The sequence below is a fragment of the Diceros bicornis genome, chromosome 22, assembly GCF_020826845.1.
Source record: "Diceros bicornis minor isolate mBicDic1 chromosome 22, mDicBic1.mat.cur, whole genome shotgun sequence".
In the NCBI taxonomy this organism is placed as follows: domain Eukaryota; kingdom Metazoa; phylum Chordata; class Mammalia; order Perissodactyla; family Rhinocerotidae; genus Diceros; species Diceros bicornis.
In genome coordinates, this window is record NC_080761.1 from 57,073,264 (window position 1) to 57,097,664 (window position 24,401).

The window sequence follows — 24,401 nt, forward strand, 5'->3', positions numbered from 1 at the left end:
ATGTAGCAGACCCTTTGATATTTGACTTAGATACTAAAAACATTTGGGTGTTGAGGCTTTGCACTCGTAGATACAATGTAAAAGCGTGGACGCGGCAATTTAATTAGAAGTTTTCTATAAAATACACCTTGCTCCATTTCTGTGGAAGGCTCTTCACCAGCAGAGTAACCCTGGGTCAGGGCCGGAGAGAAACGGCTCTTTCCTATGGAGTTCGTTGTTGAGTGATTGTTGGTGTCAGTCTGGGGGCAATAAAGGATTTCATGAAAAGCCTCTCATTTGGATGGTGGATCTGGTATTGCCTCACCAAGGAGAGGAGGGGGCTGAAACCTCTGGATAGAAAGCAGATATGCTGTTATTCCCCTGGAGACTTCTTAGACCAATCACAGCAGAGCCCCCCATCCTCCTAGGGTGTGGAATGGAACGGTGGCCTGGCAGACGCATTCCTGATGGGGATTTGAGTTAACTCCTGCCTCGTCGGCTGTGCACAGAATCAAAGGTGGCAGAGGGCTGTGGTCCCTGGCTGTGCTGGGGAGATTTCTTCACGAATGTCACCACCAGACTAGTTATGCCCAACACAAGCCTCTCTCTGTAGAGCACAGGGCAGACACATACACACGCACACAGGCTAACACTTACCCTTTGTGAGGGGAAAGCTGGGGAAGGGCGGGTTCTGACCTATTCCCTCCTGTGAAGATGGAGCAGAGCCCAACATCCCGTCTCTTTGGCTCTGCTTTGACACAACGACTCAGACAATTTTCTCCCCATCAGAAAGGCAGTCATTGACCTTCCTCCAGTCTGATCTCCCCAAATTGGTGGGGTAGCACCCCGATATGCCTCAGTTCACTAGACAGCAGCTATGCTGGTGGAGAAGTATAGGTGGAATGATTACTGGGGTTTCCTTCCTGGAGAAACATGGCACCAGGGGAAGCCAGGCTGCCACCTCACACATCCCCAGGGGTGGCCCTGGTGCAAACACCCCCTACCCCGCCACAGACTGCCAACAACGGGTTTATATGAAGGCTTTTGGTTTTATTTTTTTAACAGTCACACGGGACACAGTACAGGTTCCTAAATGAATGAGGTCTAATGCATAGGTTCTCTGTGGCTCTGAAACACTCAGCTTCTAAACGATCCCCAGCTAGCTAGTTAGGATGCACACACTGGTATTAAAGTTGATTATCTCTGCATATAGTGAATGAATACAATTACTTTTTTTTGGATTATTTTTCATTCCGATTGCTTGAAAGTTTTGCGTCATCTCAGAGGGAAGTTGGGGTTATGGCAAAAGGTTATTAATATTAGCGCCAGAGACGCAGGGCCCCCAAAGCAGCTCAGAACCATGATCTGAAGTTCTTAAGACATTCCATTACCCGTGTGAGAACGCAATGCCCAATATTTTGGCTCTCGGATGCATGTTTTTGTTTTCTTAATCTAGTACCTTAATGCTTCACTTTCCTAGAAATGCCCTGGTTCTTCTCATGCTATTTGGTAGGAGAAGCAGCTCCTTTTCAGTGATGTGAAGAAGGCAACAAAAATGCCACCAATGAGCATCTCTTTACAATAGGATTTGTCTAATTGGTACCAAAAATGAGGGACGTCTTTGGTCAGTGCGTGGAGATCACCCAGGACCCATGGAAATGTTCCTCGATAAGAAGAACTTTCATCAGATAACAAACAAGAGTCAATTTCTCTTCTGAAAAGTTACTGTATTAAGACTACTCTTCTAGTCTTTATTCAGGCAAAATTCTCACCAAACCTAAAAACCTTCTGGGGCTCTGGTGTGAGGTTTACTCAAGTAAGAATCTTTTTGAAGTTGTTTTGTTTTTACAAAGAACAAAACACGTTCTTTGTAACTATGAGCTTATGAGAGCTCTGCAGACGCGTGTTTCATGAGTTTGCATTGCATGTGGAATCCTCGGGACTGTTCTCAGCCATCCCCTTGTAAGGTGGACAGAGTGATACAGAGGCAACCCATGTGAGAAGTAAGGTTACAGTACCACGTACAGTATTATTACATTTCTTTGAAGAATGCACAACCGACAGAGTTCAGCTCCTCTCCTGACAATTCAACTGCTCTACTGGTTACCATCAGGGCCCGCTTTCCAGGAGCCATGCGACTCTGACGGCCCCAGCTCCTCAGCTGTGATAACACTGGGGTTATGGCCTTGGTGCTTTTCTGATACAGAATCAAACTCAATGCAGGATCAAAGTGCTGTCTGGGAAACTCGCCTAATTCGACAGAAACCTTCCCTTAAACAGACCCCTGCTCTGGCCAGGGGTCTGTCCTCTGCTCTCCTGAGGGGTTCTTGGTTGGTCTGGGGCACAGCTCCTGGAAGACCTCGGCTGGCTTTTCTGTGATTTGGAGAAACTCCTGAACAATCACATAATTTGGCTAACGTGGTTTTTGGATGAGCTTCAACCTGTGCACGGACACGTGATGGAAGAGAAGCAGGGGCCCCTCAGGAGACCTGCACCCGCAGAACTCGCTCATTCTCCCCAGGGTCCTTCAGGTGCTGATTGCTCAAGGGCACGTCTCTGGACTGCTTTCCGTCAGACCCGCACATATGGGAGCAGCCCTGGACAAGGCCTCTTTGGAAGGTGAGCATTCAAAACCTGCTTACCCACGATTTCATGTCAGTCTGAGGAGACCAGACGGTGTGCCCCTCTAGCTCCCAGCCCTGTCCGTGCACCTGGTGTCCGGTCAGAACGCAGCTGTCCCACCTGTTACAGAACCACACTGCCTGCTGCAGCTACGCATGTACCAACGGCAGATGTTTAAAACACAAGTGCTGTGCAACATAGAGATGAAGAATATACAGCACCCCTTCTGTGCACAGTCAGTGTCATGTAAAGTCACCAAACAGCATCCCTCTGTCCTGGGAGACTCATTGTACATTGTGTGGCCCACGACCTTCCCTCTCGAAGAACAACGGAGAGTGGCTGGTGGGATTCAGGGGGAGGCAGCGTTGACGACAGCAACTTGGTACCTTCAGAAGACTCTGGAACAAGGTGAAACAAGGCACGCTGTCTACACTGAAATGGGTCAGCAATCTGTTGGGTCCCCTCCTTAAGAAATGTCCACAGTGGGCAGGCAGTTGGTAAAAGAGATTTCCAGAGTCACAGCTCCAGAAGAGCCACCGCAGGTGAGGCATGCAATAAATATGAACGTGGCTGCAGGGCTGGGGGCCGCTCCTCCCATGGAGCTGTAAGGAACCCCGTTCCTTGAGGCTGGCGCCCTCACTTGCAGAGGATCCCGTTCTGCAGCGTTTTGTTTCTGTTGGTTATGCAGGGCGGGGCAGCCACTGGAGGAGGGTCTTCCTTGCTCTTTGAGGACGGGCTGCTGTTGTTGCTGCCACTGGATTTGCTCCTGCTTGGATCGAGAGCAGGCTGGATGGGCAAGGAGCGGGGGCCCCGGCGCTTGACCAGGCAGGTGCAGACCAGCCGGAAGAAGGCTCGCCGCATCTCCTTGCTGGCCAGCGTGTAGATGACGGGGTTCATGGCGGAGTTGAGCACCGCCAGCCCGATAAACCACTCGGCCTCAAACAGCACGGGGCACTCCTTCACCTTGCAGGCCACGTCGATGAGGAAGAGGATGAAGAGCGGGGACCAGCAGGCGATGAACACGCTCACCACGATCACCACCGTCCGCAGCAGGGCCATGGACCGCTCCGAGTTGTGGGGGCTGGCCACCCTGCGGCTGCTGGACTCCACCAGGCAGTAGATGCGCGCGTACAGGATCACGATGGCCGCCAGGACGGCCGTGAAGACGCTGATGCAGAAGGCGATGTAGCTCTTGGAGTAGAGGGGCAGGATGGTGGAGCAGGAGGGCAGCTTGTGCAGGCAGTTCCAGCCCAGGATGGGTAGGGCGCCCAGCAAGAGCGCAATGAGCCAGCACATCCCGATCAGCAGGAAGACGCGGTGCTTCTTGTTGGCATCGTACGGCCTCATCTTGATCATGGTCAGGTGCCGCTCGATGGCAATGGCCAGCAAGCTGCAGGTGGACGCCCCGAGGGCCACGAACATGCTGCCTTCCCGCAGGAACCAGACCGTCGGAGACAGGCTCAGCGTCCTCTTGCCCGACATCAGGATGTTGACCGCGTAAGCGACGCCGGCCAGCAGGTCACAGAGAGCCAGGTTGCCAATGAAAAAGTACATGCGGTTGTGAAATTTATTGTTTTTCCAGATGGCAATCAAAACCATCAGGTTCTCCAGGACGATGAAGCTGCAGACGATCAGGAGAAGCACGTTGGTGACGGTGCTGCCCTCGGTAGCTTCCCTCCGCCGGCCCTCCAGCTTGCCCACGTAGTTGTAGTGTGTGAGCAGGGTCTCATTCCAAGGAGAGGGTGCGGGGCCCGGCGGGAGGACCATCGCCATCGCGAGGAACTCACGGTCGGTTAGCTCCAGAATCCACCAGAGGGCGCCCTGGGCACGTCCATTTCCCGGGAAACAAAGTGCGGCTCAGGCTTCAGTGAGGACCCAGGGCAGCCCCCAGCGAGGGTGCTGAGCACAGGCTCCTGCAAGAGACAAAACGGGGGCACCCAGTGGTTAGCTAACGCCACCCCAGAGCAACGACAGCAACAAAGCTGGAGGAAGGCACCAGAAATGCTACAGCATCGGGACAGCCTGTCAACCCAGCCCTAGGTGACTGAGGAGACCGAGGGATGCGGTGTCTGCAGCTGCCGGGAGGGAAATTCAGTGCATGGACCACGGCCATCAATCGTGTAACTATAGCGAGGACACACAGACCCAAATGAAACTTCTGTCTGGAATCTCAAGGCACTTCGGAATGCCAGCCGGCTCATCCCCGTCTACTGCATGGGAGCTGGTAAACCACTATTCCCAGTCACCGAGAGAGAAACAGGATTATCTCAGGTCAGAAAAATAGGACGGAATCAGAACGATGCCCCCCTGATGTCTGAAGCCTCCCTGGGGGGTCGGGGAGCAACATCGTGGGACGCACCCACACTTCCCGGACGGCCTCCCCCAGTACCAGGGCTGGGGCCAGAAATCAGGTCCAAAAGGCCCAGAGGTGTGCCCAGCAGAGAGCCCTGAGACCAAACCACGTGGCCACCTTCCCAGCGAGCAGCTGAGCATGGAGCCAGGAAGGAACACACAGCTGTGAAAGTGGAATCAACTTCTCCTAAGATTACAGGACAGAAAAGCGAGGACAGGCACACATGTGAGTTTGGCTTAAAATTCAGAGGCCTGAATTAGACAGTTAACTGTCTAAAACCTAATTCTTGCAGGGAAGCCGAGGGACAGTGAAGGCGGTGAACCCGGGAGTCAGGCCCTCCACAGCCCCGAGCTGGATCCTTCCCCGCCTCTACTGCGGCCACATCGGTCGGCCTCCTGTGATGCTGACAGCCAAGCAGACCCAGCCACCAAGGCAGAAATGGCTTTTGGTGGACCCAATGATCTTAAATTATTTGAATATTTAAATGCTAATCAAGATCAAATGAGGTTAATTTAAAACAGCCCACTGTGTGTATCCAGTGAAGATTTTTTTTTTCTTTTATAATGTTTAAATCACCACTCTAAGTATGGCTCAGAGGCAAATGGACCCTCTCCACTGATATGGGGTGTGATGGAATCTGAAGGCCTCGTCCACCACTGGGCTCACTCTCAGAGACGGCCTTAGTCCCTAGAGGACGGGGGTCAGCGTAGGTGGCTGCTCTGCGGGTGAGAAGTAGGGGAGACTCCAAGCAGGGTTCCCTGCCCACGGGACCCTCCAGGTAACTGATTTCCCGCCACGTGGGCACTGGTCCAGGGCCCTGTGGATGCTCTCAGACCCTGCCCTCCCTTAATTTGAGGGACTCGGGTTCTCTGAGATGGCCTCACTGCTTCTTTGCAGAGATTTCTTCCACCATCCGGGAGCTGTCTTGTGCCGCTTGTTCTGGAAGCCCCGTGGGCCCCGGCACCTGAGCTGACCCCTGCCCCTGACCCTTCCCGGCCCTCCATGACAGCCATCTGAGGCCATGGAGGACTTGGGGGTCAGCTTGAACAAGGGTGGCAGACATCTCTTCTAACTTCAAAAGGGAAAAGCAGGCAGGTTCTGAGGCTGGGCTCACGGTGAAGGACTGGGGGGCACATGCTGAGGTCCCCCTATCACTGAGGAGCCCTTGGAGGCAGCATAGGGCCCTGGGACTGTTCCCTGACCACGGCCCACGCAGGCCCAGGGCACCTCGCTGCCTCACGCAGAAGGCAGGGCCGCCACACCCGGCCCCGACTGCCCACCCCCCTGGACCGGGGCCCTGCAAGGACAACAGCCTTGTCCATAGGTTCTCCCTGGTCAGCTCGGTGGCCAGCTTTCCCACCAGCCCCCTCTCGGGCTTGCCCCTCCCCCATTTTTATTTAAACCTTGCCCGTCTTTCAAGTCCCAAGTCAAATGCTACCTGCTCTGTGATGTTTGCTGGAATCAGCCCAGCCCGAGGACTTTTCTCTGAGGCTGCATATCACTTTTCACAACAAATCGCAAGCTGTCTTTTTCAGAGCAGAAATAACAGCAGCTGCCCCTCCCCGAGCCCTGTGCCCGAGTGCCCTCTGTAACCCTCCTGCCGACGCCCTGACGCTCACCGCACCTTGAACATCCACGGGGCCTGAAAACGCGTGTGCCCTTCGTTACCACTGGCCTGTGGGCAGCGGACGGAGACTCCACGCCCCCACATTGCTGGCCCGGCCACGGCCGCCGTAGGACACCAGGCACAGGCGAACTCAGCCCCCAGTTGCCCACCCACAACTTCCCACCCTGCAGCACAGCCGCTGGGCCAGTGCCCGCATCCCCAGGATGGCGCCACCACTGCGCCACGTGTGTCCTCGTTCGTGGACAAGGCGCAGCACAGGGCAGGGGACAGAAACACACGTGCTGCTCCACCGACAGTCACGAAGGAGCCTTGTCCTGAGAGAGGCTACTTCCCCAACGGCTGCGGGTTCACACAGCTGGCCCAAGGGCCCTCCTCATGCCTCACGCCAGGCCGCCTGCTGCCGTGTCCAGGTGGCCGCCCCTTGGTCCACTACACCTCCATGTCCAGCTTACCTCCAAGTGTCTCTGGGATATCTGCTCCCACATCGGGGGTTTCTGTATCCGGAACCGAACGTATATGGTTAACATGATGAGTTACGATCATAACCAAATTGGCCCCTGAGCAGTCTGAATTATAAAAATATTTGAGGAACATGAACTGTGTGTGAAGTCATCCACATACAGGGGAGAAGGGGCTTCAGGCATCCACATTGGAGGGGTTTTTGAAACCACGGTTTGTCTAAAGCTTGTCTTCTGTGCCTCAGTTTCCCCACCATAACTCTTCACCTCTTTATATCTATTATAAACCTCATGGCTCCCTCTGGGCATTCGCTCCCTCTGACTGTGCCGTGCAGCACGGAGAGAAGGGAAGTGAGTCCCTGTAAACTGCTGGATCTGGACTTCTCTCGAGGGTAAAGAGCAGAGGGCGAGCAGACCACAGGCTCTGCAGACTCACATCTTTTCTTTCTTCCCTGCATAGAATTTTCCCTGCAATTGATAAAATTGAGCAGAGCGAAAAAATAACCAAACAGTAAAAACTAATAACCAGCAATAAAATAACCCCAATAACAGTAGTGTAAGATGTGCTAGAGGCCCATCAAACCACAACTTCTGAGGGTGAATATATTTTCCCATTAATGCTAGATTTATCATTTCCCTTAATTAAATATTCATCGCTCAAGGAGCATGTTTTTTCAGAACATCTTTTGTTAAGTGCGATTGCGTTTTGCGTTAAGTGGGAGATATCCGGCTCTCTCTGGAATCTGAAAGCTTATTTTCTTTGGATTATCAGCACTAAAAAGTAGACCCATCCCGAAAGTTAAGTGCTGGGCTAAAGGCCAGATTGATTTTGGATGTGTCTGAACATCGCTGTGTGGGGTCAGTCATCTCACGGACGAATTCCAGCCTCCACCCCGCAGGAGCAGCGGTGCCTTCGAGGTTCCAGAAGAGAGCCCTGCCCCTCCCCTGCTCTTGGGGCGAGGTGGGCATCAGCTGTCCCTGAACGCCCATCCTGCCACTGCTGGTCACTGCACGAGTGCTGGGCACTGCAGGACAGTGCTCCTGGGAGGCCTGCCTGTCCTGCCCACAGAGAAGGGTCCCGACCCCAACACTCGAGCTCCACCTCCCCCAGTGAGAACTCTGTTTGGGCTTCTCACCCCCTAGAGCAGGTCACCCTGTTTCTGACCTTCACATAAGCGGAGCCCTATGGCACACAGTCGCACTGGTATCTTCCTCCCAACGTGACGCACCTGCGAGTCACGCATGGAGTAATCCCTCCCCGTTGCTCCCATCGTGTGGATGGAGGCAGCACCCTCCATGCATTCTTGTTTGTGAGAGAGGAGGAGGCAGGCAGGGAGGTTTCCATGGGCTCGTGGTCCTAAGCAGTGATGCTAGGACTGGGTGAGGAGGTCCTCCTGGCGAGCACGTGCCTGCGCGCCAAGGGGCATGTGGATTTCCTCGAATCGTGCTGTGTTGGTGTCGGGGTTGGGCTTTGGTGAGGAGTCCCTGCAGAGGCTTATAAGGCTCAGCCAGCTGTCCTACAAACCAGTGTTTGTGGGAATGGGAGAAGTCCCCATAGAGAGCGAGATTACACATTACAAATGCTCACATTCTGTTTTATTTTAAAAGACAAGTGTCTGGGGCTGGCAGGGACCACCATCTGCCTTTGCACTGTACCAGTCTGGTCACTGCTTAATTTCCATCTGAATGCTTAAAAATAAAGCCCCATGCTGAGAAATGTGGCCGTGTGCCAGCCAGTCTTGTACATCTTCAGAAAGCGAGGGCATATTACAGAAGACGCACTGGTACAGAAAAGCTCAGGACAGAGATGCTCCTGCTGACTGCCAGTGGTCCTCCAACAAATCCAGACCCTTGCAGAGTTGAGCCCTTGAGTGGCCCTGCTGTCGCTCCCATGAGCTGTGCTCGCTGGGCCCGGAACCCACAGACCCTCCCTCTCACCCACTCTGAGTGAGACATGACTGCATCTCAAGTGAACAGGTTAGAACCCCCTTACATCCACCCAACAGAGCCCAATTAGAACCCCCTTACATCCACCCAATGGAGACCCATTAGAGCCCCCTTTACATCCACCCAACAGAGGCTGGTTAAAGCCCCCTTACGTCCACCCACAGAGCCCAGTTAGAGCCACCTTACATCCACCCAATGAAGATCCATTAGAGCCCCCCTTACATTCACCCAGTGGAAACCTGTTAGAGCTTGTCTTACATTTACCCAGTGGAGATCGGTTAGAACCCCCTTACATCCACCCAAAGAAGCCGGTTAGAGCCCCCCTTACATCCATCCACTCAACAGAGACTGGTTAGAGCCCCCTTACATCCACCCAATGGAGACCAGGTATCTAAGAGATTTCACTAGACCCTCACTCAGCTGGGATCTTCAAGTCCACTCAAGGCATTTCAACAGCAAGGCTTTTTCTTTTTCCCGAAAAGGAATAAGATGTTTTCTAGAAGGTGGTTCCGTCACCCAGGTTAGGCCCAGGGATGCCAGCGACACTTCCTTCCCTGCATTCGAGGAGGAGCATCTTTGGGGAGGCGCGAGCCCAGGATGGGCCGAGGGATTCCAGATGTGCTTTCTATAACAGTGATTCACTTTCTCTACACATGTCAATTTGAAAAATAAACAAACTATAAAAGAAGGAAAAGGAAAAAAATAAGGGAAAATATTTCCACAGAGTCTGGGGTCTGTCTCTTTCTCCCTCTCTCTCTGTAATGGCAGAAAAGAAAAACACAGCAAGTTACAGTATCGAGAATTTTCTCCTGGTTGGAGGCAGGATGCTGTGTTTTTAAAAGGCATGTTCTCCAGCGAAATCAAATAGCTCATTTTCCAAACTGAATTAAAACACCAAGCATTTGCCCACAAGCAAAATTTCTTGGAAAGCAAGATTTTTTTTTTTCCACTTATAAGAATTTAGAAAGGAAATAATGACTTGGCTATTTCACGGCCCCGGCAGATTCCTTTGCTAATGAGTATTTTCCCTGGCTCGGGAATCCTTAGGTGACTTCACTGTGCTGTCAGAGATGGTTCACGGCACGAGGCTTCACACACACAGTCTCGCCCACCTGCACTTTGCTCTGGGCCCATTGACAGAGCTCCTGGTGGGATAACAGTGGTCTTGAGGAACCAGCGAGGATTCCACATCTCTTCTTCGGAGCATGGAAGTGAATGAGCCCCTAGTTGGTCTTCTTGATTCCCAGTGGATTTCCTGCAGGCCGTTCTCTTGGGGACACAATGCTCAGAAGCTAACTAGACAGATCTGGGTGCCGTCCGGGGAGCCCCAGGCATGCAGGTCGTGCAGCAGGAACCCCGGCACAGGCCCAAGTGCCTGCCTCTGCACACTCTCCAGGCGCCAGGCTTGTTCACTGGAGGCAGCTGCTTTCATTCGAGAGCTCTTGATTCTCTTGCTTTTCAACCAGGCTCCCACCTTTCTCCTCCCCGCGTGTTCTTAGGAAGCGCCCAGGATTGAACTCCTACCAAGGCGGCCACAGGACGAAGAAGGTGTGTGGCAATGAGCTCCCGAGGCATCTATCTGCAAATAGGAGACGTCCCAACTCCGGCGTCCCTCTGTCTGTCCCCAAAGCAGTGCCCCTGCTCGGTGACACGGCACGGGCACCACGCATTGCACCTCTCAGGTACCATGTCTGGGCCCCACCGAAGCATCTGCCTTCTGAATGTACAGAAGGAAACCGAGGCTGGGAGCGGGATCACTGTCCCTCGGGGCACAGCTCGGAAGAGGCCACACTGGGCCGGATGTCTGTGTCCTCGGATTCGGGTGAGCCATGTTAGGGACAAGCTCTTCTGGAGGCTACCACCTCTCCATGTGTTCTTCATCTGACAGTGATAGGAGCTTCGCCAGCGTGCTTTAGAACTGAATCGCTTCCAGCTACTGTGCTAGCAGAATGCCGGAATGCGAATCAGGGGCTTTACTGAAATATACGGAAAGCTCTGACGCCAGCGAAATGGAGCAGCATCTTCAGGGCACTCGTAGACGGACTCAGGACTCCCACTCCAGCTCACGGTGCCCATCGGACGCCAGACCCACCCCCCGGGTACTGCACTCTCCTCCCAACAGTCTCGGCACTGACTTACCTGACTGGTCTATTGCCTAGCCTCCTATAGATACCACTGCGATTCCTCAAAAATAGAAGGAAAACAAAACAAAAAGCGACTTTATGCCCAGTGTCTGTAACAATGACAACTAAAATGCATTATTAACTGAAACAAGATAGGATTCCACTCAGTGGATCATGTTATTTTCAAAAGCTTATGGAAAATCTCTTAAGGCAATTAACTAATTCAACAGAATATATATGGCAAAGGAATAATGTGAGATAGCTCCAAAACTGATAAGAAAGGAATTATGAAGCCAAATGAGAGGACACAGACAGGCTCGTGTGACCCATAGCACCATGGGTCCAGCTAATTTGACAGATGGCCTGATGGGGCCTCGCCGGCTGTGTCAGCACTGGAGTCATAGTCCAAAGTCCTGGCAGAAAAAAAGGAGTTCTACAGTAGGGTCACCGCAAATTTTTCAAGATTACGGTGTGCCTAATTCTCATTTCTTCATAATAAAAATGTATGCATACATTGTAGGTACTGAAGTATCTCTAGGAGATGGAAGATTACCGTGGAATCTAATTAGTGTCAGAATTTCCAGAGAAAGGAAAAATCAGTCCCCGAATTTTGAGAAATAAAGTCAGTAGGCCAATATGTAAGGCTCCTTCTACAAGGAATGGGAGTTTCTGCTATCCACATGTGGTGGAAGACTAGGAGAGGCACGCACTTAAGGAAATTCACAAACGTAAAGAGGAAAGTGGCATTTTCAAAGATGAAACCTGGTTGAGAAACCATTCCATCTACATCTTAAGGGAGGCTCCTAAGGGCCGACTTTGTGTTGTAGCTCCCTGGTGTCAGGTGACGAGAGCGACTACACAAGCAGGCCCACTGTGAACGTTTGCTGATTCAGAAGACCCAACCTGTGGTCCTTCGATGGCAACAAAATTCTTCACACTGGCATTGAGCTCCGCATCAATTAAGTGATGTACAGATCCGGACACTTCCACAAGTCCTCGAGCAACACACACACACGCACACACACACACACAACCACCGACACCAACACCAGCCATAGGCACGGCCATCCTCGTTAGTCATGTGCCCACAGAACCTAATCCTGCCTTGTATTTTCTGCAATTACATTTTTCTTAACCGTGCCTGCAAGATTTTCATCAATGAAGAAAAGAATGTTTTTGAAATGATAAATTATGAATGTGATTATATATACTGCCTGCAACCTCTATTACCCAGACTTCAGACAGATGCCTAATTCTGGGGGTAACCAGAGCTCCAGCTGGGGGTGGGGAGAAGGGGGCTATGCGCAGGGTGGACCTTCCACTTGAAATAACCTTTCAGAAGAACCAGGCTCTGTTCATGCTGCTACCCTTTCTTCATCTTCAAAACAAAGTGTGTTCCCTTTAAAAATCCAACAAGAAGTCCCTCTCTTACATCGAAATATAAAAACACCACAAAGAAATATGTCATTGGGAGTGTCCAATGCCAGACAGAGAGAGAACAGAGAGAGACCATTTGGAGACTGGGTGGTTAGACGTGGAAAGTTAGCACAAGCTTTCGCATCAGACCACAGGACTCCTGCGCCTCCTCCAGGCTCCATCTCAGTTGTGAAGGTAACATGCTGATGTTGCCCGGGAACCTTGTTACTGCATTGTAGGGACTTTATCTTCCAACACCGCCCCCCAAGCCCGCCCGCCCCATTCTGACAGCCCTGATTGCCTAGTTTGAGAAACAGAAAGAAAAATGGAATTTTGTGGAGAATATAATTTAAAAGAATGATTTTCCCAGTATGACGACCACAATCACACACTCCCCGAGTCCCAGGCCCTCATCGTCATCCTGGGAGGGCGCCTAACTTTTTAATTGTCCAAAGAAAACGACGGATGGAACTTCTCCATGAAGAGCCACCTCTCTTTCATTCAGGTTAAGACGCAGCTTGGTCTAAACGCTCCAGTGGTAGTTGAGGAAACCATCCCGTCACCCCTGCCGCGGTCACCGGAATGATGGCCGGGGAGCGGGTGATGCTGATGCTGCGAGCTCGCCGCTCAGGTCACGGTCGCGCCCGGGATCGGCTGGAATCTTGTTAGGAAAGTGGGCCCACTGCCCCCACCCCGCGGGCCCCCGGCCCGCCGGCTCACCTCGGTCTGGGAAGGGCGCTTGGGCCGCCGGCATCCTGGCGCCCCTGCCTCGGCTCGGGTGGAACACCGCGGGGTTCCGAGCCTCGCTCGGTGCCGGCTCTCCCAGCCTCTGCCGGCGCGAGCCAGAGCGCAAACTTTTCCAGCGGTTCGCGGGGCGGGGTCTGCGCTCCGCCTCTCGCCGCGCCCCCGACCTCCCGGCGCCGGGTCCCACCTCGCCGTGCCCCACCCCCCTCTCCCTTCCCTGCATCCCTCACTCCGCCCCATCCCCCCACCCCTGCCCCAAGCCCCGCGGCCGGGCTCCCGACCCCGCGCCGCCCCCACCTCCCTGCCCGGCGCCGCCCCCTGCAGCCGCCCCAGGCCGGTGCTGGACGTCCTCCCCGCCCCTCCGCAGTGCCTTTGGGCCGGCTCGCCCCTCGGCCCCTGCCCCAGGCCGCCCTCCAGACCCTGTGCCCTCGGGCGAGCCAGCTCCAGGCTGCGGACTCCGGGGCCCCGGGACCCAGCGGGGGCAAGTCAAACCGCGTCCGCGGCTGGGCTAGGGCCCGGTGACGTGGGGTACAGCGGAGGGGGAGTGTTTGGCTGATGATGATGATTATTATGGTTACTATCATTATTATCATCGCGATGATCACGATCGTTTCCGTGTGAAACTGACCGGCCACCGGCTCATAGGGCAGCGTACGCGCCCGGCAGCGTTTGGGTTTGGACCTCGCTCCTCCCCTCCGAGCCTCCGGCGCAGAGGGCGCCTGGGCGCGCACTCGCTCGGGACCCCCATATCCCGGACCCGCCAGACCCCGGACCCCCCTGACCCCAGACCCACCACAGCTCGTGGACCCGCAGCGGGTAGATCTCAGCGACCTCTCCGCTCCGCATGGATTCGCCCCTTTTTTGCGGATAAATAAAATAATCCACGCGATGCACTTCCGAAAGGAGGAGAATCCTCAGGGAGGGGACTACCAAATTTTCAAATGGAAACGGAAAGTGAAGGCCCGGAGTGAGTGAGCACAGCAGCCAGCCCTCGAAACCAGGGGGACGGGGTGGGGGGGGTGGGGTGGGGCGGACAGAAAGAGAGCAGGCGGAGGGAAGGGAGAGGGGCGAGAAGAACTGGAAGGACCCAGAGGCCATCTGTCCAAAGCCAGGCTGCGCTTCCCTGGGCGGACAGGATTGGGCGCAGGGGCCCCTGGAGCGGGGCGGGGACCTGCGAAGGGTCTCGCTCAGCTACCAGCTCCTGGTTTGCCCTCTTGTCTCCAGAGGAGGAGCCCGGCGCAACCTCCCCCTGGAGCTGGGAGCAAATGCTTATTCGGGTCGGTTTGAGCCCTGATGGGCACCAGAATGTAAACTGCCGGCACTTTTGCTGACCGTCTCTGTTGTTCCCTGGGGAACGTGGTGGGGGCCTGCAGCCTGGGGTCAGCGGGGGGCTGGCGCTGCGTGTCCCCGTCTCCACTTACCTAGTCGGCCTGTGCTGCCGTGACCCCCTCCTCACCGTGGCCTTACAGACTGGCCGCAAGCGCCGACAGGCCATTTCTGTCCCAAATTGCGAGTGGGACCGCATGTGCCTTCCTGTTGGCGCTCCTACAGCGTCGGGTCAGGAGAAGGAGAGGAGTACGTTTCTTCGGCCACTCGCCGTAGCAGGGGACAGGACAGAGGACTGGCCCATGTCCGCAGCCTCTAGAAGCCCTGAAAAATAACGGGGCTCTTCAAGGCCGGTGCCCTAAGGAGACACGAGGATTTGACACACAGGCCTTCCTGACGCTCCTCTTCGGACAAGGCTCTTGGGGAAACCAGATTCGCGTCCTGGGCGGCTCTCCCTGACCCGGCGCCCCGCCCCCGCCTGCTGCCTCCTTCCTGGGCTTTAAAGCTCAGACCCCGGATCGTGACCGGGGCCCTCGGTGGCCCACACAGCCCCTAGAGGCCGTATTCTCTCACTGTTGCTTTGGGGAGAACCAGCCCTGCCTGAGAACCTGGTGAAGAAGTCTCCCCCTCCGCATCGCCGGTTAACGCGGGAAAGCTCTTTACAGAGGAAGGCCAGCTCAGGAATGTGGAAGGAATGGGAGACTTAGGAAGAAGGAGCTCAGTCTCCAGCAGCCCTGATGCTTTGAGTCAAGTTAGTCTGAAAGAGTGCCTGTCCTGGTTGATGGCACACCTGGGAAATTGTGGTGGGGGCTGACCTGCCGGAGCGTTTACGGAGGACTGTTTCTACACGCCGTCCTTGGTGTAATTCCACAAGAATGGCCCGGGTGTTTGTCCAGCCACTCACAGAGCACGCAGTGGACGCGGTGGTTGGTGCAAGTCTGCTCCCCGCCCCCCGTGTCGTCGTGTCGTGCCCCCCACCCCCGCCCCGGCACGGCTCTGTGTGTCCCCTGCGCACCCTGGCTTCTTGAAGAAGGGCCTGCAGCGTCGTTGAATAACGTGGCTTTTTCTGGGCTGCGGAGACTTTGCTTGGGGGTGGGGGTGGGGAGAGAGGATCGTATGAAGACGAGAGTAGTGGCTGAATTCCTTCTCCTCCAGCATCGGAGGCTGGGGGCTTTAGGCAGAGAAGACTGAAGGAATTCTGATGGGGGCAGGAAGAGCAAATGTCTGCGCTGACCTGGTGCTCGTTCTTGCCGGGCGCTGTTCCGAGAGCTTGACACAGAGGAACTCCTTCCTCCGCACAGCAATACCATGAGATCAGCACCAATATTATCCCAGTTTTCAGAGGAGTAAACTGGGGCACAGAGATGATTGTACATTTGTCCAAAGTCACACAGTTGGTAAGTGGCAGAGTGGGAATGCCTCGTGCATTTGGAGTTTGTTGATCCGTGGAGGTTGCAACCCTCCCAACAGATGTTGGACCCTCCTTTGTGCATGGACAAGCGAGACCCTCGGCACCTGCGGAGAGGCCCAGGGCCTGGCTCCCTCCACCTGGCTTGGCTGGAGCCTGAGGACAGGAAGGAGAAGGACGGACACCATCAGCTGACTCTCGCCCTTGCCAGTCACCGCATCTACTCTGGGTTCTGGACTGTGCATGGCTGGTTTGGGGGAGACAGGATGGAACCCGCCCAGACCCCTTATGGACAGCCTCTCTCAGCCCATGAGGACGGCTAGTGCAGACTGGAATGCTGCGGTGGGAGAAGAGTGGGGAATCTTGCTTCCACTGTCATTATTAATAAAGAAACACTTGAATTTCTGAGTGTCAGCAGCATCTGGAAAATGGTGCATTGTACCACGTTCAGTGGGTACAGTGTTAACTGTCTGGGCATTTAAATGGATCATAGAAGGTCCTACAACTTTTCACGATATACACATGTGAAGTTTTTCCTTCCATATTAATTTAATTGAAGCCATAAACAAACCTTTCTTCTTGATTAAAAAACATTTTAAAAAGCTGAGATTAGAAAAGAAAAAAGTCTCAAATCAGTCATCTAAGCTCTCATCTCAGGAAACGAGGAAAAGAAGAGCAAAATAAACCAAAGCAAGCAGAAGGAAGGAGGCAAGAAAAACAAGAGCAGAAATTAATTAGATTAAAACAGAAAAATAATCAGTGAAACAAAAAGTGCTTCTTTGAAAAATCAGTAAACTGACGGACTGCTAGCAAGACTGGCAAAGAAAGGAGAGAGAAGAGAAGTTACCAGTGTCAGGAATGAAACAGGCTGTCGCCACACACCCTGCAGACTCAGAAGGCTGATAGGGGAAAACTGTGAATACCTCCACAGACATACATCTGATAACTTAGATATAACGGACCAGTTCCTGGAAAAGCACACCACAATTCTCACAATGTGAAAGAAACCATTTGAATAGCCCTGAAACTATTAAGGACACAGAATTCATAATTTATAAATCTTTATAGAAAAAACCTTCAGGCCCAGCTGATTTTACTGAAAAATTCTACCAAAGCATATAAAGAATTAACACCAATTCTGCACAATTCTTTCAGAAAATAGAAGAGATGGGGGCACTTTCCAACTCATTTTATAAAGCGAGTATTATCCTGATACCCAAACCAGACAAAGACAGTACAAAAAAAGAAGACTACAGACCAATATGCCTCATGAATACAGACCCATTCATTTTTTAATTGAGGTGACATTGGTTTATAACATTATATAAATTTCAGGCATACATCATTATATGTTGATTCACCTCTTTCACCCTCCTCCCTCCTCCCTTCCCCTCTGGCAACCACCAATCTAATCTCTGTATCTATGTGCTTGTTTGTTGTTGTTGTTTTTATCTTCTAATTATGAGTGAGATCATATGATATTTGATTTTCTCCCTCTGACTTTTTCTCTTATCATAATACCCTCGAGGTCCATCCACATTGTTGCAAGTGGCAAGATTTCATCTTTTTTATGGCTGAGTAGTATTCCATTGTAACCCATTCATTCTTATCAAAATATTAGCAAATAGAATTCAGCAGTACATAAAAATAATTATTACCATGACCAAGTTGGGTTTTTTCCAGGGATGGAATACTAGTTTAATATTCAAAAATCAAGCAATATAATCCATAATGCTAATAGGCTAAAGAAGAAAAATCGTATGATCACAACAATTGATGCAGAAAAAGCATTTGATAAAATTCAATACCCATTGATGATAAAACTCTTGGAAAACTAGGAGTAGAGTGGACTTTCCTTAACTTGTTAAAGAGCATCTGCAAAAACCCTACAGCTAACGTTATACTTGATGATGAAAGACTGAAAACTTTCCCCTAAGATTGGGCACAAGGCAAAGATGCCCGCTCTCACCACTTCTATTCAATATAGTACTGGAAAGCCTAGCCAGCGCAATAAGGAAATGAAAGGCATATAGATCTGAAAGGAAGAAATAAAACTGCCCCTATTTGTATGTGGCATGATCTTCATGCAAATCCTAAGGAATCTGCAAAAAACAAATATAAAAAATTCTAGAACTAATAAAGAAGGTTGCAGGATACAAGATCAATGTATAAAAATCAATTGTATTTGTATATACTAGCAATGAGCATATGGAAACTAAAATTAAAGATATAATACAACCTCCAAGCACTAAAAAAAGTGAAATTCTTAGGTCTAAATCTAACAAAACATGCACAGGACTTGTATGCTGAAAACTACACAGTACTGAAAAGAGAAAGCAAAGATCTAAATAAATGGAGAGATATACCATGTTCATGGATTGGAAGACTCAACTTGTTAAAAGGAGTCAATTCTCCAAAATTAATACACAGGTTTAACACAATTCCTAACAAAATCTCAGCAAGATTTTCTGTAGAAATACAGAAAATTATTCTAAAATTTATATGGAAAACCTAAGGAACTAGAATAGCTAAAACAATTCTGAAAACAAAGAGTAAAATGAGAGGAATCACTTTCCCAGATTTAAGACTTATTATATAGCTACATTAATCAAGACTCTGTGACACATACTGCATGATTCTACTTATATGAGGGGGAAAATAAGACTCTGTGGTATTGACAGAAAGACACATATAGCAATGGAACAGAATGGTGAACCCAGAAATAGCCCTACATAGGTATGGTCCATTGATATTTGACAGAGGTGCAAAAGCAATTCACTGAAGGAATGATCCTCTTTTCAACAAAGGGTACTGGAGCAATTGGATATCCATGAGCAAAAAATGCACCTTGACCTAAACCTCACATCTTCTTATAAAAAAGCTGACTCAAAGTGGATTGTAGATTTAAATATAAAGTATAAAACTATAAAATGTTTAGAAGGTACATAGGAAAACATCTTTGGGACGTGGGGCTTGGTCAAGAGTCCTTAGGACAGCAAGGCAGGATCCATACAAGAAAAACATCAATAGATTGGACCTCATCAAAATTAAAAGTTTTGCTTTGCCAAAGACCCTGGTAAGAGAGTGAAAATAGAAACTATAGACTGGAAGAAAATATTTGCCAATCATATATCTGACAAAGAGCTCATACTAGGGTACAGTCATGCATCAATTAACGATGGGGATACATGCTGAGAAATGTGTCAGGTGATTTTGTCATTGTGTGAACATCATAGAGTGTACTTACACAAACCTAGGTGGTACAGCCTACTACACACTGAGGCTATATGGTACTAATCATATGGGATCACCATCGTACATGCAGTCCATCATTGACTGAAATGTTGTTATGTGGTACATGACTGTATATAAAGAATTCTCAAAACTCAGCATTAAAAACACAATTCAAATCAAACATGAGCAAAAGACATGAAGAGGATATATGGGTGGAAAACAGGTACATGGCTAGCTATCAGGCAAACGCAAGTTAAGGCCACAATGAAATTCACTGCATACTTATAAGAACAACTGAAACAAAAAATAATGCCAATGCCGAATTCTGGTGAGGATGTGGAGAAACCACACCACTCTAATGGGGATATAAAATGCTATAGCCACTCTGGAAAACAGTTTGGCCATTTCCTAAAAAATTAAACATGCAATACCACATGATCTAGCAATTGTACTCATGGGCATTCATCCTGGCAGAATTAAAACTTGTGTCCAGAGAAAACCTGCACATGATTGTTCACAGCATTGTACTTGTAATGATCCAAAACTGGAAACAACCAAAACATTCCTCAATAGGTAAATTGTTAAACTGTGGCACATCCATATCATGGAATTTTACTCAGCAATAGAAAGAAATCAGCTGTTGGTACACATAACAGTTTGGATGGATCTCAAGGATATTAGGCTGAGTGAAAAAAGCCAGTCTCTTAAGGTTGTCTACTGTATGATTCCATTTATATACCATAAATGGAGATGGAGAACAGATTAGTGGGGGCCAAGAGTTAGGTTGGGGTGCTGGTAGTGAGAGAGGTGGGTGAGGATATAAGAGAGTATCATGAGGAACAGCTTTGTGGCAATGAAATAGATCCTTGTGGTGATGGAAACATCAAAAAAATTCATAGCTACAGAGAAAATGTTGTGTTGATAAAACAAGAACAGGATCTATGAAAAAGGAACCATCAGAGGAACAGCCTGGGGTGGGGAGGAGATACATATGTAATAGCTGAAACTTTAAAAATGCATTGAATGGGATTGGAAGATAAAGTAAAAAACAACAACAGCAAAAAAACCCCACAGAACTCCCAGGAATTATAGTAAAAATACAAAGAGAAGTTAAATAGGGGATAAAAGAGAACACAATTATTGAGTAAATCCAAGGAATTCAACATTGAGAATGAGGACAGAGAAAAGGGAGGGGAAGGAAGTTTCTGAGACTGAAGTTCGAGAGTCTCCAGCCTGTAAGCCTCACGAGGTGCCCTGGACATGGACTGACCAAGTGCCACGCCAATCATCGAAATGTTTCAGGGCACTGCGATGAAGACCAGACCCTCACCGTGTCCAGAGAGGAAGGAGAAACTAAGCTAGGCCACATGGTCGTCATGACGGCACCAGACTTCCCAACAGGGGCTCGGACGGCAGAAGACAACAGAGCCTGGAATTCTACCCCCAGCTGCACCATCAACCGAGTCCGAGGGTATTACAAAGATGTTTCAGGCAAAGTGAGGATTGAAAACAGTGCCTTCTAGGCTTCCTTTCTTGGAAAGTTACTTGAGAATGGGCTTCAGCAAAATGAGAGAGTAAACTAGGAAAGAGACAGAACAAGACCTGAAAGTAAGGAATCTAACTCAGGAGAGCAGACCGGGATGTCCGGAGGGAAGTCTCTGGGACGAGGTGGACAGGAGGCCCGTCGGCGATGGTCTTTACCCTTCCTCCCTCACCTCCTTGCCACCGGACAGTTTAGAGGGTCTTCTTCCATTAGTTTCTGGTTTGGCTGTTCCCACTTAGGGGATGGGAGAATTTGGGATGAGCAGAAGCTCACTGGAGGAGCGAGGCCAGGAGGAGAAAGAGGAGAGACATTCCTGTGTTGTTGGTAGAGGGAGGGGGCTGGCTACCAGGGGAATGTATTAGATGGAACCCTGGGAAATTGCCACTCTTCACCACTTTTAACTACTAAAATGGTAATTTTGTAAGGTTTGTGCTAATAAAAATACTGCTACGAAGCACAGAAGCTCTTCTGTGTAAATGTCCTCAATCTTCCGTAAAGCAAGGACACAAGTCCCCCCCATCCTCCCTCTCTGCCTCTCCTGCTCCTTTCTCTATTCCAAACAACAGGGAAGAAATACAGCGATCTCTCCACGTCCCTCAGTCCCCAGAGTCTGTGAAGGCATGGGATCCTTGCTTCAGGGCTGCAAACCTCTAAGTGGAAAAGCCAATGAAGGACCCTAGATGCCTAGTTCTGTGGGCTGTCATAGCCTTAGGATCTTGCAAAGTCAGACAAAAGCAGAGGCAAATCATAAACAGGAATCAACCCTGCCTGTGAGGCTACCCCGCTGCATGAAGCCCACAGGTAACCAAGAATCCTCGCCACCACCTGAAGACAGATGCTGTCACAGGACCAGGAATCGCCTTTGATTCATGAACAGCAGAGTAAAAGAGGGAAACAACCTTTGGGGCATTTTGATTTGATGAATAAATGAAAACCAATGAGGTATACTGGAGCACATGAGGAAGCCATTTGGTTTAAAACGAATTCAACCTGACCTTGTTTTTCCAGGGAGGCCTGACGTGGCCTGTTGAGCATGCACTGTACATCTGCTTTAAACATTTGCAATGTCCCGAAGCCGAGAATGATGCCCTTAAAGATGGGGATGTTGCCTCCCCCATGTGAGCATTTCTTTAAGGATAGGCATTTCTTCCCAGAGACTAAGGATTAATTACTGGCCTACTGTGCTCATCTTGTGACCACTGACCTGATGACCGCAGACCTGCTGTGCCAGCTGAGCATCTCGTGACTGTAATATAAGATATAGTCCTGTCATATGTGATGTATGTTCCTTGTTCCAAGACGGTATATACCCACTCTGTACATCCTGCTTCTTCAGAGTACTTCCTTCCTTGAGGAAGGAGGCTCCCGGGCTATAGTCCTCAAACTGGCTCATATAATAAACTCACCCCAATTTTGATTTATAGATTGATTATGGATTATTTGTGTCAATGGATTTTAAATTTGGAGGCTCAAGCTAAGCCCGAGGAGAACAGCGGATAAACCCAGGAGAAGCAAACACTCCTGCTGGGAAGTATGCAGTTATCTGAAAAGCTGAGTCAAAGGAACGAGCCCCTTGAGAAGTGGCAAGAACCGCAGGGCCAGGCTTTGTGTCTGGAAGGAGGAAATGGCCAGGCAGACGTGGGCTCGGAGCGCTTCTCCCTGGGCACCAAGAGCTTGCAGCTGCATGGCTTCCTCCAGCTTCCCCAGTCAGTGTGGGCTCCCAGGACTTGCCGGCTCAAGGGTTTTTAGTTCTATGAGCACTGTTGCTTTGTCCAGGAAGAGGTGTCTCAGAAAAAATGCATTCCAGTGAGATCACAAGCTCAAGAAGCAGCAAGCCTGTGGGACTTCTACATGGGGTCTTTCTGCCCCCTCCCCATTCTTCAGGACAGAGATTGACCAGCTCTTTCTCACTGGGGGTCTACACCCCAGTACTTGTGTATGGTCATTAGAACACATTTCCTCTTCAATTTTCCCATTGGAACAGGGACATCTCATGTTAAATCTTTCACAGAAGGAATGGACTTTCTAATTTTTTTTTTCTTTTGGTGAGGAAGATTGGCCCTGGGCTAACATCCATGCCAATCCTCCTCTTTTTGCTGAGGAAGACTGGCCCTGGGCTAACATCCGTGCCCATCTTCCTCTACTTTATATGTGATGCTGCCACAGCATGGCCTGATAAACAGTGTGTCAGTCTGCACCTGGGATCCGAACCTGCGAACCCCAGGCCACTGAAGCGGAGCATGAGAACTTAACCACTATACCACAAGGCTGGCCCCTCTGATTTTTAATTACTTAAAATTTTAACTTTTATTTTGAAATTATTATAGATTCATAGGAATCTGCAAGGATGGCACAGAGATGTCCCGTGGACCCTTCACCCAGTCCCCTGGTAGTTACGTCTTGCGTAATTTTGGTACAATATCAAAACCAGGACAGACAGTGTGTGTGTACAATTCTGTGTCATTTTATCACTTGTGTAGACTCATGTAACCACCATGGGCTGTGCTCCAGGAGCAGGTGGGAGGGGACCTGGGCTCACAGGCCTGTGGGATTCTCCTGTGTCCGCCCAGCTCCCTGATCCGGGGGCTCCCTGGGGCTCTCTGTAAGCAGCTTCTCTCACCTTTCGAAGGAAGTCCCACCCCCTCACCCAGTTTCCTCTCCCAGAGTGTGCTGAAGGTCTCTTTCCCTGATGGCTCTGGTCCATTCCTCTTTGTCCCTTGGCCTCCAAACCTCGTCGTGAATGTACTGCCCCTCTGGTGGGGTCTCAGGAGGGAGAGAGGGTAGGTGTGTTCCATGCAATACGCTCAACGGGAAAGCCCACTGGCATTTAACCACGGGAAGTCGTTCTCATTTTAAACAATAACAACAACAACAAAACCACCCCTCCCTGGACAACTTCCTCCTCCCATGCCGCCCTCTCGCCTTTCCCTAGAGAGTCACCATTTCCTCTTTCTCTTCTCAGTTCACTCTCATTTAGCTTGAATCCTTGCTCCAACCACAGCGTCTCTTGCTCAGGTCACCGAGGACCTCCATGCTGCTAAGCTCAGTACCTTTCCTTTCCCTGGCCCCTCAGCCCACTGCCCGTGGTGACCGCCCCTCCCTTCCATCTCCGTGTCCTCCTCTCTGACATGCCCCCACTCTTCCTTGCAGTACTCGGGCTTTCCTGGAGGTAACCCAGGGCCCTCCTCAGGGCTGGATCTAGGGCCCCTCGTTTCTAATTTCCACGATGGTCACAAACATGCATACTCAAGTCTCCCTACCCCTCCCTTCGCCCTGCAGCCGAAAGGATCTACTTGTGATCATCTCTCTTCACCTTGGCCCCTTGCCGGCGCCCACTCCTGGGGCAGAGCCCCCTGTCTTTCACCCCTAGGCTCTGCATCTCCTGGCTCCAGCCCCCCTCCCGTCGTGTCACACCACGCTCTCAGCTCTCTCCTTTCTACCTGTGGAGACCTCTTTCTTGCCCCATTGCTGCCTACCACAGGGGCTTTGCACATGCCGTCCCCCTCCCCACCCTAGTGTTTGCCTCCCTCCTCGTCTCATTCGACCTTACACACACTATGGCTTCCAGATGAAGCGACCCTTCCCGCAGGAATTCCTCAGTGATGCATCTGATTTCCTCCC

General features: G+C 50.7%; 1 protein-coding gene across 1 annotated transcript; it reads right to left on the reverse strand.

Annotated features, from left to right (window-relative positions):
- Window positions 1-795: 795 nt before the first annotated feature.
- S1PR3 (sphingosine-1-phosphate receptor 3) lies at window positions 796-13,341 on the reverse strand. Its single transcript, XM_058566054.1, has 2 exons — window positions 13,246-13,341; window positions 796-4,514 (listed from the first exon to the last, which is right to left on the reverse strand). The coding sequence occupies exon 2, from the start codon at window positions 4,372-4,374 to the stop codon at window positions 3,238-3,240; it is 1,137 nt and encodes a 378-aa protein (XP_058422037.1). The 5' UTR covers window positions 4,375-4,514; window positions 13,246-13,341; the 3' UTR covers window positions 796-3,237.
- Window positions 13,342-24,401: the final 11,060 nt, after the last annotated feature.